The following is a 14,998-nucleotide window of genomic DNA, read 5'->3' on the forward strand; positions in this document are numbered from 1 at the left end:
CTCCATTAAACAACCAAATTCAATAACACCTCCTGAATTGAACTGAAAACTACAGTTTGCAAATAAAGTGACAGATCTACAGATCCTTCATTTACCATTTTCAGATAGGTAAGTTGTGTTTCTTTAAAGCAAACCTAAAAAAGAGTGAAACAAAATTGGTAACTGGGTTATCACCAAAGATTTACTGATGTACATATAAACATTATCCCCATACATCATCATCATCATTTATTCATTATCATCCATCTATATTCCCTACTGGAACCATGTATTGTACTAGCAGCAGAAGCATTCCTACAAAACTCTAAAATTAGAAACTGAAGAAAGAAGCATCAAGGTGGTAGAATCAGACAGCGGTTGTGACACACTCGAATCTAGGACGTGATCTATCTGTTGAGAGCCCTTCTTCCATGGACTTCCTCTTGTTGTTGTTACCCAATGTTTGCTCCTCTTGTTGTGCTACTTGCAGATGTACTTGTTTCGGTTCTAGTTCAGACTGAAGAGTCAAGATCTTGCTTCCAACTTCTGCTGAATCTTTAATCTCTGGTTCAACTGCTGCGGCGGCTGCTGCTGATACATTTAAAGGCTTTTCAATCTCTTCCAGCTTCTGGTTGTTCAACTTTGTTTTCATCATATGAGGTTTCAACTTGTTGAGATCAGCCATTCTTACTGGTTTCAAGAAAAACTCCTCAGCTCCTTCTTCTAAACACCTGTTAATGATTAATAAACATAAGAGCCTTTCATTAGTATCCGCAAGGAGCACAAAGCTCATCAGACTTTAAAGTTCTTTACCTGCTGATCCTTGCAGGAACATTCTCTGAGGACATTATTACTACCGGTATGTTCTTAAAAGCTGATGATTCCTACAAAATTTGAAAACAAGTTTACTAAATTCCAGAATAAATCAAAAGATGTTATCAATACATAAACAAATCACAAGTTAAAGATATTACAAACAAGTACCTTAACTTTCTTGAGCAAATCATAACCAGTCATGCCTGGCATACAATAGTCTGTAATGATAAGATTCACTTCAACCTCCTGTCAAAAGCCAAAATCAAGCAGAATGAACAAACTTCTATTAAGACAAAGACTTGTTAACCACTGAAGTGATTTAAATAAGTACAAAGGAGCAAACTTTTCGAACCTGAGGAGATGTAGAAAGAGCATTTGGGTCGTTACTCTCAATACCAAGAAACTCTAAAGCCTTATAGCCTGAATCAACAGTTGTTACTGCAAACACCAACAAAAACATTAACAAAGGTGAGATCTTTCTTCAGTTCTTACAAGCTACAAAGACTTATTATTCATGTTCTTTGAAACACGTTTTCACCTTGACACGAAGACTTTTGAAGCAGTTTCTCTATGAGTTTCCTATCGAATGAACTATCATCAACGGCTAAAACATGAAACTGCGATTCCACTGCTGCCATGCCCATTACAGAAAACTTGAAGATCTAAGGTCAAAGCTACAAACCCAGATGTAAAGTCTCCGACTTTTTATTTTCTTTCGTCGGGATCGTTGCTATTTTTAAATCTCAATTAGCTTTGCAGTGTGGAGAAAGCAAGTTCTGATAGGAAAAAAAAATGTTTTGTTTTTTTTTTAAGAAGACAGCGCAGAGGGGGAGAAAGAAACAAAGTTTACAAATGAAAAAATAATCAAAACAAATCTTTATGGGGATTTTTAAGGATTATTAGATAAAGAGGGAGGAGAAGTTTGCTTTATATATACTAAACCACAAGGTCCACAACCGCTTTGCTTCTGCACCAGATTTAAAAAGATGAACAGACAAAAGGATTTGGTTTGTGAATGAAAACCATAACTTAAAAGAACTTTTGAGTATTTTGGATTTAAATGGTCATCAGTTTTTGAATAAAAACTTAATCGGTAGGTTTTATAAGAGGGACAAAATAATGGGTTTTAAAATGATTTTTGTGACTATTACTTATTACATAAAATGATAAATTAGTTTTGTTTACCTAAATGATTCACTATACTTTTTTATTATTTGATTATTAATGTTTTTTATTCATCAAAAATTCAAAATCATTTTTTTATATACTCCTTCCGTTTCAGAAAAATCTACATCCTAAAAAAAAATTGTTTTAAAAAGATACATTTTATTTTTTCAATCTATTATTTGATGAAAAATTGTAAATTTCAAAAAAAATAATGGTGTTTACTGGATTTCTATTGGTTAAAACTTATGGAAAATTATTTTTTACAAAAAAACAATATATTTACAATTAAATTTTAATGTGTTTTCTTAATATGTGTGAAAATTTTAAAATATGTATTTTTTTGGTACGGATGGAATATGTATCTTGATAATTCATGGAGTATTATGCTAGTATTTTCTCCTAGTTTTCCTCAATGTATGTAACCTTTCCTGACCTTCAAGTCTTCCTATATAAAATTCATCAGAAGAAATAAATACAAAAAATGGGACCCGCCAAAATCTTCAGAGATTTAGGTGACGTTGTCAAAGATGCCCCCTTTTATTTAGAGTAACACTCTTTAATTTATCATCATTAAATTATTACCAGTGGCGGAGCCACGTTATGTAACAAGGGGGCAACTGCCCCCAGTACTTTTTCAAAATCCTGTGTAAAACATGAGTAATTTTAGTTATGCCCCTGTGTTTATAGCAAATTTATCCCTAAATCTATAAGTAATTTTAGCTATGCCCCCAACAAAATATTTCTCTACATCCGCCCCTGATTATTACTTGTGTTTTTTAGTTATTATAAGAAAAATACATATATTATATTATGATATATATATAAAAGATGATTTATAAAGCAAAACGTGAATAATGGTGGCGTTTACCGCATATTGAGTAGCTGGGGCTTTGTGATGGTGTTGGTGGCAATGACTAGACATTTTTTTTGGTGAGGATTCTCTTCCAAAGATTTGTTTTGGCCATGGTCATTCCATGCCCCATTATCATCATCATGATTGCATTTATCAACAGACTGTATCAGCTACGTATCGAACTCTTGGGGTCACACGTTAAAAGGCCCTCCAATGAAACGTAACCTCTCATTCGTCTAGTGGGTTCCAGTTTGTCACTCTGTTTTCATTTTCGACATTTCGTTTGTAAAATAACGAAAGTTAGAGAAATAAAATACACAACAAATAATAAATCCTGGATAAATCAGCGGCCTCACCCATGCCAACTTTTGTAATGTCCTGCTACAGGCTTCCCAAAGGGGTTACCAGAAAAATTACGAGTACTTTAGCTCATTTCTGGTGGAGCAGTGGGAATAATAAAAAAGGTATTCATTGGTTCTCCTGGGATAAAGTCTGCATCCATAAAGACAATGGGGGCTTGAGCTTTAGGGATTTGCATGATTTTAATACGGCTTTGTTGGCTAAGCAATTATGGCGACTGATAGATAAACCGGAATGTTTATTCTCGAAGGTTTTTAAAGGTCGTTATTTTCGGAATACTCATCCTTTGGATGATCACAGATCTTACTCCTCTTCTTATGGATGGAGAAGCATCTGCTCAGCTCGACCTCTGGTTAAAAAAGGGCTAATCAAAAGAGTAGGGACAGGGCAATCGATATCCGTATGGAATGACCCCTGGATCCCTGCTCCTCGCCCGAGGTCAGCAATACCAAAAACTCAATCTCAAATTTTAAATCGGTCGCTTATGGTGGGAGATTTGATAAATCCCATTGATTCTTCCTGGAATGAGGATCTACTGAATGTATATTTTCATCCAGATGATGTGAAGATCATTCGAGGTATAGCAGTTAGTAGAACGCAAAAGCCAGATTCATACGGCTGGATGTTTACGGACTCCGGTAAATACTCGGTTAAATCAGGGTTTAGGACAGAATCATTATACCCGGATCGAGGCACAAGAGTGTTAAATTATGGACCTAATGTTAAACCCCTTTTGGCGCATTCATGGAAACTCAAATGCCCACCGAAACTAAGACATTTTATTTGGCAAACTTTATCTGGAACACTGCCTGTTTCAAAAAAATCTGAAGGCTCGTGGTATAGAGTGTGATCTCCGGTGTGGTATTTGTGGGGCAGAAGAGGAATCCATCTATCACGTTATGTTTGAATGCCCACCAGCACTTCAAACATGGGCTTTATCTCGAATCCCTTCTCCTCCCGGAATTTTTCCATCTTCTTCTGTTTTTACTAGTTTGGATCATCTTTTTTGGAGACTTCCAAAAGATGTTGATTCGGAGTATTTTCCATGGATTATGTGGTATATATGGAAGAATAGGAATGACAAAATTCATAATAATAGGACTGCAAGTCCTCAAGAAATTCTGCGTAGAGCAGAAGTGGAAGGATCACTTTGGGCTGAGGCCCAAATATTAGTACAAGAGAATCACGGGTTTACTCCGCCAGATATGAGCTGGCAGACAATGGGGTCCTCTCGCGTTTGCTATATTGATGGGGTGTGGAGAGAACAAGATGCTTTTACAGGCCAGGGCTGGTATTGCCAGAAGATGAACTCGGAGGACGTAATGATGGACGCAATGAACCTTCGACGTAGCCTTTCACCTTTACATGCTGAATGTGAAGCACTGATTTGGGCGATGGAGTGCATGAAGACCCTGCGTTTCTCAGACGTAGTATTTGTGACGGATTGTTCTCAGCTGGTGAAGATGGTGTCCTCACCCGATGAATGGCCGGCGTTTGCTACACACGTGGAAGAATTCTGCCGCAGTAAGACTTTCTTTCCCAACTTCATGATCAGACATATCTCAAAGGCACAAAATACAATGGCAGACAAGCTTGCACATGGTGCGAGGAGTTCTCCTTCAGCTATGCTATATGTCGACTCTCTACCTCCGGTTTGGCTATCTGAACCGGCGGTCTTATAGGCTCTTGCCTTTTATGTTGTCAAAAAAAAAAAATTATTTAATCTGTACAATTTGCTGGTAAATTAATAAATATATACATTTATTTAACGACCCTGATTGTTTTATTCTGTAAGTTATTTTAAAGACCCTGATCATTTTATATTGTTGATGTTATGCATTTTATTAACGTCATTTTATATTTAAAGATTCAAATAATCAGTTTCAAATGCATTTTAAAATTAATGAGTTTCATGAAAAGATTTGAATGCATATTAAAAAATGACCATACCCCCAAAGTCAAACTAGTGAGTTTCATGCAAGCTGCGACAAATGAAAATTTATGTTTATACAAAAATAGGCCAGTCCAAATCAGTCGTGAATTCAATTGTTCAACATGATGATTCCACACAAGTGGACCAAATAATAGACATGAAAGAGTAAGGCACTCAAGTAATTCAAAGAAGGTGTAAGTGAAGAATTGAGAAAAAAAATCAAAAGGATGGAGGATTTGACCAAAAAGATATGGGTTGATCGAGCTGTCTATTAATCCACAATGTCGGGAAGACATGCTTTTAACCCACATCAGTTTAATAGATCTTCGTTTAATCACATATCCTCTCTTTCTCTATGAGGACCCCTCCTCTTCTTTTATCTAATCTACAAACACTTCATCATAACAGATTTTGACACTAAAACGTTATTTAGATCTGATCAACAATGCTATTAAGTTGAATCAATGATGTATTATCATTTACTGGCACAAAGAAGAACCAAAGTTATTAGCATTTTTTTTTTATAAACCCATGCATTATGGATACATTTACACGACCAGTGTTCTTTTTTTGTAAATAAATTATATATTTTCGCTTTAATTTTCTTCATAATTTCAAATATATCTGTCAAGGTAACTTTAAATATTAGTATATATGAAGGTTGAATATTATATACTACAATATCTATCGTTCAGTTATTTGTAAACAATTAATTTGACTCAAGTACTATATATGGGATAGGAATGGGCGTTATAGTTTTTAGTTAATTAGCTTAGTACGGATTTATCATATTCAAGTTTGAATACTTTTTAATTCAAGTTTGAATACGATGCTATGTATAAATAATTGAAAAAACCACCGCTATGGATAGAACCAGACTGGATAGAACTAACTTTTGTTGCTTACAATGCGTTATGAACGACTGTTTTGGATAAATAACTTTTGATGACAAATAAAAAGACAAATATTTTTCTTTGGAACACGGATGAAGACTAATATACTACGTGTGTATGATATTTAAAAATCATAAGAGAAAATAGACTAATAAAGATAAAATGCAAAATCATGCAAAAATAAATTGTGAAATAGAAATGATGTGAAGGGGGCACTCTTTGCCTTCTAAACTTGCACAAATGGCCCCGCTTTCTCTCTTTTCCTTGTCTTCAGGCTTTTCTCCATAATGCATGCTTCTTTTCTTCTCTTACTTTTCCCCATTCAATAGTAAAAACCAAAAAAAGTACTTATTTTAACGTAATTAATTTGATGAGAGACAAAACGATTTAAATGGATAGTTAAAACCGTTTATTTAGATGAGGATCTATATCATTAAACAAATTTCAGTATGGCTCTCTTAAACCAAACAGAACTTGCCGAGACTCTCACACTGATTCTTGAGGCTTGAGAGCATTTTATGTAATCTTGCTAGATGAAAAGCCATGGCACTTTAATCATCAATATACCAACTATAAACGTTAATCAGTTAGGATGTAGTCATGAATATTTTTGTGGTGAATATGAAGTAGAGCGCAGGGTCTGATCTAACTAGGAGGTGGGATTATCTACCCTTCACCATTACAAGCATCTTAACTCTGGTAGTGGCTGGGAGCCAAAGGTCCATGGGTCCGTCTTGACCTATAATATCTTGATTAGAGGACCAAAAAGAAGAGTTAGGGTATCAGAAATTCCTCTGTGAATTCGTTACCAGTAGAGCATCTAATAAAATTTTCTAAGTAAATATCTCAAGTACTGAATTAATGATTTCTAATTTCATGAATGCCGGTTTGATTCAGCTAGTTCACAAAGGCTCAATTTTCTTAAGTGGTGTATAGATATATAATGAAGAACGAGCTGATTATGTGCAACTTTTGGTTGTTTTCAGGACTCCAAACGGTAAGATCTCAAACCCTAATTTTTTACTCTCTTTTGGCAACGAACCCGAGATCTCTCAAAACTTGGTTTTTATAATGATAAAAAATGAATAAGTCTATGCTTGCTCATAAGTTCCAAATGACTTCTGTTAACTTGTTTGTTTCAATTTTAAATTCTGTTGGTTTAATTAGTGTTACTACAATAATTAAAAAGAACTTCTTAATAACTAAATTAAATTTGGTTGCAAAATTCTATTTGTATATATATCCCTCCAAAATAACACTTCGTTAAGGTTAACTTATACGGTTACAGTACACCAGAAACTCTTAAATTTATAAATAGAATGTTGCAACCAAATTTTATAAATAGAATATTGCAACCAAAGTTGATGTATATATGTTTTATATTGGACCTAATTTGGTTAAGAAGACGAGCAATTTTCATTGTTTTATTAACTCAAATCAACCCAACTCTTTTATCTATATAGTATGAACTAGACCAAATGGTGAGGATTGAGTGGTTGCACCATAGTTGACAAATGTAGATGTGCTTGCATTATAGCACCGTCGGTATGTTAGAGTATATGTCAAACCACACGATTACATTTGGTCAACATTACTACTAATGATAAACAACACATAACTAAGCTAAATGAGAGTTATGGGCTTAATACGGTGAACCAAACCTCAGCCATTATTTTAAACGATACGATACATAACTTCACATGGTTTGAGAATATCGATATATATATTCGGATTTTGTACTGTTTAATTAACAGCTATGAATTTTCATTACAAAAAAGATGTATTGAATTAATGAACAAAAGACACGAGTGGTTAGAGATTCTAAAAATAACAATCGAGTTCGGTCCTTATCGTTCACCTTTGAAATTCCATTATTGGTATCAATAAGCGAAAAAAAAAATTCCATTATTGATTTTGCATTTTTTATTTGGAAAAGGCTACGCTTCTAGCGATAACTTTTCCTGATAATACCAGGCGATAGGTTCCCTATATGATTATTCTTCCTCTTGTCATTCTTGTCGTCGGTGACCAAACCTGTGTATATGTCGTGTTACCAATGGTTAATACGCGTATTAACTGACCGAGTGTTTTTACGATCAACGTTGCATGTTTTAATGTTTCACAAAGCAACTAACGTTCCTAATTTCCGATCTGTATAAAATAATTGGAAGAAAATCTTGTTTAAGTTACTGTGTATGAGGACTGAAGCCAGAATCGTGTACAAAACTCATTTTAATTCGTTAACTTGAAAATGTAGCGATGGTTCTTTCACTTTCTGCTTCCGAGGTTGTGCCAACAATTTAGAGATTGTTTATTCGATATAGAAAATGATAGTGTAAGCTCAAAACTTAGAATGCCCTTACAATAGCTGCTGGGGCACATTCAAGAATATGGGAAGTGTCCCTCCGATGAGCACAGAGCCACATTATTATACACCAAATCCCTTTTGCCTTTTTTTTTCTTCTCTTTGTTGGCCAAATTGCCACATTGTCAGCAGCTCTTATAATATTTTATTTATCGCGTGCGTTTATATTTCATATTACGTACATTTAATATGTGAAGTTTGTATGGATGATTATTTTTTCAAAAAAAAAGAAAAGTTTGTATGGATGATTGTGTTCCTATAAGTTCGTTTAATTATAAAGCTAGTAAACTCATTTCAACCCCTTTGTGACATATCTCTCACCGTTTATAAACATCAATTGTGATATATCAAATGTAGTGTGTTCACAAAAATTACTATGTAGTAATTAAACGAAAATAGTAAAAATTTACTATAGTAAAAATTTACTATAGTAAAAATTGTAAATTGTATTTACTATAGTAAAATATTATATAAATGAAAATTTTATATAGGTGAACACACTATCAGTTGTAAATTTTATTTACTATAGTACTAAATTACTATGTAGTGTGTTCACAAAAATTACTCATTTTCATTTATATAAATGAAAATAACTTATTTACTATGTAGTGTGTTCACAAAAGAATTTACGTAAATACTATTGGACTTATTAGTTTTTTTTCTCTCCAAAATTCCACTTTACAAACTAAACCAACTACGTTGATTTTTTGTTGTTGTTTCTTTATTTCACAAAATAAGTTGTTTGCAACATCGTAAAACTTAAGAATGTATAAATTTTCACATTTTACCTAAAAAGTGAATTTGTCAATTTTTAACATCTTGGCAATAACATTAATGGCGCAATATAAAATAAAAATGTTAGTCTTTCTTAAATCATTTTGTTTTTAAGCGCACTGTATTCAGGAGTCCACGGGTATTCTCGAATCCTGAGTAAGATTCTTCAAGTGCATAATAAAAATACCATCAAAGCCCAAAACTACAGAAGAATATAAGTGAAGTACTCTAGCTACAAACTACAGAAAATTGTCTATAACTTCTCCACCAGGACACTTCTCATAAATGGGCTGGTTGTTACATTGTATATTCTACGTTGGGGGAAACTAGTCTACAAGTAATGAGTTTACCTAAAATTTATAGACAAGTAGCTTCATGTTCATCATTTCAATTTTGGGGGAGAGAACTAATTAGTAAAAAACAAAGATTAAATACACGAATTAAAGCATAATTACGAGGAAGGTTCTTTATTTTTTATGAACCTTTAAATATCTCATAAAGCGAAAATTTGATAATGTAGTTATATAGCACTCTCAATGGAGATTCTCTTTCAAAGTTTCTTAATATACATAGTATGAATACGTATATTAAAATTTTTTGGAAGAAAACTCTCCATTGAAGGTGCTTTTAAAACCAGTTCTGAAGAAAGATGACTTCATTCAAAACCAATAGAATATTATAATTTTTTTACTGATTTTCTTTAAACAAAATGTTAGTGCAGATGAAGCGACGAAAAACAAGTGCAGAAGGTAAATGACACACAAAGTTTGTTAACGGGGTTCGTTTCCTACATCTCCGGGACCTTGTCCAGATTTCATTGACTTAAAACAATAAGCAACCTACAATTGCTATATGGTATAACACACACACTAGTGATTACCACTCTTTTCTAAGTAGCAATCTACAAAGATTAAGAATCAAGCACGCATGCATAGATCACTATCCGACGCATCAGAACACACTGTCTTCTACAGCTGCAATCTTCACAGACCTCTTCAATGAAACCTCTTTTGCTAAACTCTCCCGGAGTCTAGGCTTCAATCTTCCACCTCCACGGAAGTACTTCACCAAATACGTCAGCACCCAGCGCACACCAGTGACACCAAAACGCTTGATCACCCAAGCACACATAAAGCTCACAAGAGCTATACATGATGGCTAACTCCACAACACAAAGCGCCAACTCAAACACCACCAAACTAAGTCCACATCGGACTCCATCAGATAATGCTTTAGAATGTTCTTCGACATTAAGCAATACCACACACCAAGGAAACCTCTCTCTCTCGCTTCTCTGAGGTCTAGATTTCTCATAAGGCATGTCCCTCCTTATATAGTAGACCAGATCTTGCTCTCCACATCTTCAACTTGCTCTCCAAGTCTTTCAAATACACATATGACAACTTCCATTTCCATTTAAGAAAATTTCCTTTTCTTGTAAAGGTAAACCTCTTCTCCAAGCAAAACCTTTTTGCTTAATGAAAAACGTCAATATGTCTTCAAGCATATATCATCTTTCCTTTTCCAAGCTTAGCAAGCTGACGCACATCACAAAACTTGAACTCATATTCAGCTCCATCTTCATGACACCCACATGTACTATCTCCTGTAGTACTTCACGAACTGATACAGATCACCTCAGCAGACTGCATCTTCAAAAAATGTTTAAATTATTTGTTATTTTTAACAAAAATTAGGTTATTAGATTCAATGACATTATGGAAATAGTATTTATTGATTATTAAATTTATTCATCATAATAATAACACAAAATATATTTTCTATTTTTATTCTAATTACATTTTATATATTAATATATTACTATATGTATATGAGTATATATTTTTAAAATAAAATAGGGATCCCACAAAATAAGACCCCATTTAAATGTATCAAATCTATGTTCTTAAATATGACTCTGAGTGCAGTATCCAAATCCCACTAACCACCACAATGACGATGCTCACCGTTGTGTTTCACAACAGTGATCATAACGATCATCGCAATTCTCGTCTCGAGTAGCCAATGCAGTTATGGCATCTTCACACTGCCTGAAATCCCCCGTTCGCTTGACGTTTTCCTGTCCGTGAATGTGGTTAACTTCACTGGAGACACTGGTTCGGAGAGTAGCTTTCGATCCAGCTGGGGAAGGTCTGTACGTCGGTGTCTCCGATGGTCGGATCCTGAAATAGCGAGGTGAATCGCTTGGATGGACAGACTTTGCGTACACTGCAGTTACAGGTATATCAACCATCTCGATCGAGATTTTAGCGTTGTTAACTTAGCTTCATGATTCAGTGAGCTTTTATCATGTCTTGTGGTGGTAGCCTTAGAGGTTTCTTGTATCATTATCTTGAACCTAAACATTAGGGACGGGCACATAGTAAATATCATGAATTTTGAAGATATTTGTATAATTAGCTCATTTTCATTCCTATTAGTAATTTATGATTTATTTAGTTCGGAGTCAATATGTATTTTTAACCAGATATTTGTAACCAGATATTTAATCGTTTCATAGCTTTGTGTGCAAGTCAACAGGTAACATTGGTGATATACTGTCGCAGATTAGGTTATTCATGTTTTTTCGGGTTATCAAGTTCGTTTAAAAATACTTCGAATTCGAATATGTTTAAAACCACTCTATATGTACTAGGCGTTAACCCGCGCTATACACGGGCCAATATAATTTTTTTAATATTAACTATATAGCTATTTTTTGGACGTTATATTCTAAACAATAACAAAATTCTGAATTGTATATTTGTGTTAATACATATTTCCTTAGAAAAAACAAGATGTTTGATATAATTTTCCATTTCTTATATTGTATATTTACTTGTTGTCTAATTTTTCTAATATTATAGGGCAATTCTCTCAAATAGATCATTTTAAGTTTTTGTCACAAAAATAACATTTAATAAAGAAATGACCAAAATAGCTCCTTTTTATTTTGAAAATTCTGATATTTATTTATTCTAATTTTCTTGCTTTTATATCAAATGATAATATTACGATAAATGTTTAACGTTATATTTATATTTCTTATATTTTATATTTGCTTATTATTTATTTAACAATACATTTTTCCATCTAACTACACATTTTTCAGATAGATGTTGAATTTAGTTTTAATTTTTTTTTATATTTTATATTTACTTACTCATTATCTTTTCTTATTTTATATATTTACTTATTCTAAATTTCTTGCATTTATATCAATGATAATATTACGATATATATTTAATATAATATTTTGTTTCTTATATATTATATTTACTTATTATTTATTTTTTCTTATATTTTATATTTACTTATTATAATATGTAACATTTCTATATGTTATATTGTATACTTACTTATTATTTATTTATTCCTATATTGTATACATAGTTACTTATAAAATATTTGTAAATAATAAAAATATAAAACAATACATTTTTAGATAGATGCTTAATGTAGTTTTTCCATTTCTTATATTATATATATTTATTTATTTTTTATTTTTTCTGATATTGTATATTTACGTATTCTATTTTTTTTTGCTTTTATATCAAATGGTAATGTTATTTATTGATGTTTAATGTAATATTTATTTTTCTCATATTGTATATTTACTTATTATTTATTTTACTGTACATTTTTCAGATGTTTAATATTGTTTTTATATTTCTTATATTGTATATTTACTTGTTATTTATTTATATTCTAATATTATGATAGATGTTTAATGTAATATGTTTATTTTTTATACTCTATATTTACTTATTATTTATTTTACTATACATTTTTGAGATAGATGTCTAGTTTGATTTTTCAGTTCTGATATTGTATATTTACTTATTGTGTATATTTTTTTTATTGTATATTTACTTATATTAATATTACGATAGATGCTTACTATAATATTTCAATTTCTTATATTGTATATTTACTTATTATTTATTTTACTATAAATTTTTCATAGAGATGTTTAATTTAGTTTTTTTTCAATTCTTAATTTTATTTTTTCAATTGTTTATTCTTTCTTATATTGTATATTTAATTATTATATTTTTCTTGCTTTTATGTCAAATGATAATATTATTGTAGATATTTAATGTAATATATATCTCTTATATTGTATGCTTGTTTTTAATATATTGTATATTTACTTATAAAAATATTTCAAAATTATAAAAATGTAAAACTATGCAATTTTTCAGATACATGTTTAATGTAGTTTTCCAATTTTTTATATTGTATATTTATTTTATATTGTATATTTACTTATCTAATTGCTTTGCTTCTATATTAAAGTTTAATATTTATGTTTCTTTTATTATATATTTACTTATTATTTATTTTATTACATATTTTTCAGATAGATGTTTAATGTATTTTTGTATTTATATTGTGTATTTATTTATTATTTATTTTTCTTATATTTTATATTTGATTATTCTAATATTATAATAGATATTTAATGTAATATTTTTTATTGTATATTTACTTATTATTTATTTAACTATAATATTATGATAGATGTTTAATGTAATATTTCTATTTCTTATATTATTTACTTGTTATTGTTTAATCTAATATTTATATTTCTTATATGTATATTTACTTTTGTTATGATAGATGTGTAATGTACTATTTCTATTTCTTATATTATATATTTACTTATTATTTATTTTTCTTTATATTGTATATTTACTTATTATTGTTTAGTGTAATATTTTTATTTTTATATTGTATATTTACTTATTATTTATTTTTCTTTATATGTATATTTATATTTATATTGGGGGAATTTTACTTATACACTTTTTATGATATCACTTTTCAACTTTACCATCAATCAAAAGGCATTTTCAAAAATACCACATTCATTAATGTGTAAAAGAAAATATTGCCCTTAACTTATCTTCAACTCATTTCTCTCTCTCTCGTGAATCTCCGTCTATCGTCTCTGTTCAGATCTGCTGTTTTCCGTTCAGATCCGCCGTCTCCGTTCAGATTCGCCGTCTCTGTCCTCCAGATCCACCGTCTCTGTCCTGAACCGACGTCTTCGTCCAGATTCGTCGTCTTCGTCCAGATCCACGAAGCAATCGAGATCGAGACTCAAAACTTCAAATGTTGAATCCTCAGCAAGAATCACAACCTGTAAGTATTTTTTCGGATTTTGTTGTTTTGATCTAAGAGAAAGAGTTATCTATTAATAGTCTGATCTAAGAGAAAGATTTCTAATACTGAACATTGAGTTTTTGAAAATTTATAACTCTTTATAAATCGAAGTTATTTAGTAATGTAATTGACATGTTCAGTTCCCGACACTCATAAAAGAAGCATGTGTTCAAGCTTATATGAGAGCCACAACTCTGCCATCACACATTTTCTTTGATCTACAATGTTAATCATCAAATTCATCATTGTCTCTTTTTTTTTTTCTAAAGTCTTATTGACCAACCATTGACATTTTTTAGTTTCTTCTTGTGTCTTAGATTGCAGAGTCTGTTTATTTTAGCAGCGATAAAAAGTATGATATAACGCAAGTGAAGGCTCCACCTCAGCTGCAGAAAATGATGTGTTAAGTAACTCAATCAACTAAAAGACAATTTAGAAAGGCTTATAAGACAGTTTATAAAGTTTGTTAAATAATTTATAAGGTTTATAAATTCTGCACAAGTTTGAAGTTAACTACGAGGTATTGTGATACTTCAACAGAGCTACCAGACAAGCCAAAACTGATCATCCAACGTTCAAATATGAATTATGTTGAAAATGATTTTTTGTATTTTAGGTAAGGAGGAATTTAGTGAAATTGAGAATTCACACCTTGCGGAAGTGTTGTAGAACTAGCTAGAAAGAATAAC

General features: G+C 31.5%; 2 protein-coding genes across 2 annotated transcripts; one reads left to right on the forward strand and one right to left on the reverse strand.

Annotated features, from left to right (window-relative positions):
- Nucleotides 1-142: 142 nt before the first annotated feature.
- On the reverse strand, nt 143-1,688 carry LOC103863065 (two-component response regulator ARR9). Its single transcript, XM_009140801.3, has 5 exons — nt 1,334-1,688; nt 1,148-1,233; nt 964-1,041; nt 793-863; nt 143-710 (listed from the first exon to the last, which is right to left on the reverse strand). The coding sequence occupies exons 1-5, from the start codon at nt 1,437-1,439 to the stop codon at nt 347-349; spliced, it is 705 nt and encodes a 234-aa protein (XP_009139049.1). The 5' UTR covers nt 1,440-1,688; the 3' UTR covers nt 143-346.
- Nucleotides 1,689-4,395: 2,707 nt separating this feature from the next.
- Nucleotides 4,396-4,857, forward strand: LOC117133642. Its single transcript, XM_033290345.1, has one exon. It carries the CDS (start codon nt 4,396-4,398, stop codon nt 4,855-4,857), a length of 462 nt encoding a protein of 153 aa, XP_033146236.1.
- The last annotated feature ends 10,141 nt before the right edge of the window (nt 4,858-14,998 follow it).

This window comes from Brassica rapa, chromosome A04, assembly GCF_000309985.2.
Source record: "Brassica rapa cultivar Chiifu-401-42 chromosome A04, CAAS_Brap_v3.01, whole genome shotgun sequence".
Lineage (NCBI taxonomy): Eukaryota > Viridiplantae > Streptophyta > Magnoliopsida > Brassicales > Brassicaceae > Brassica > Brassica rapa.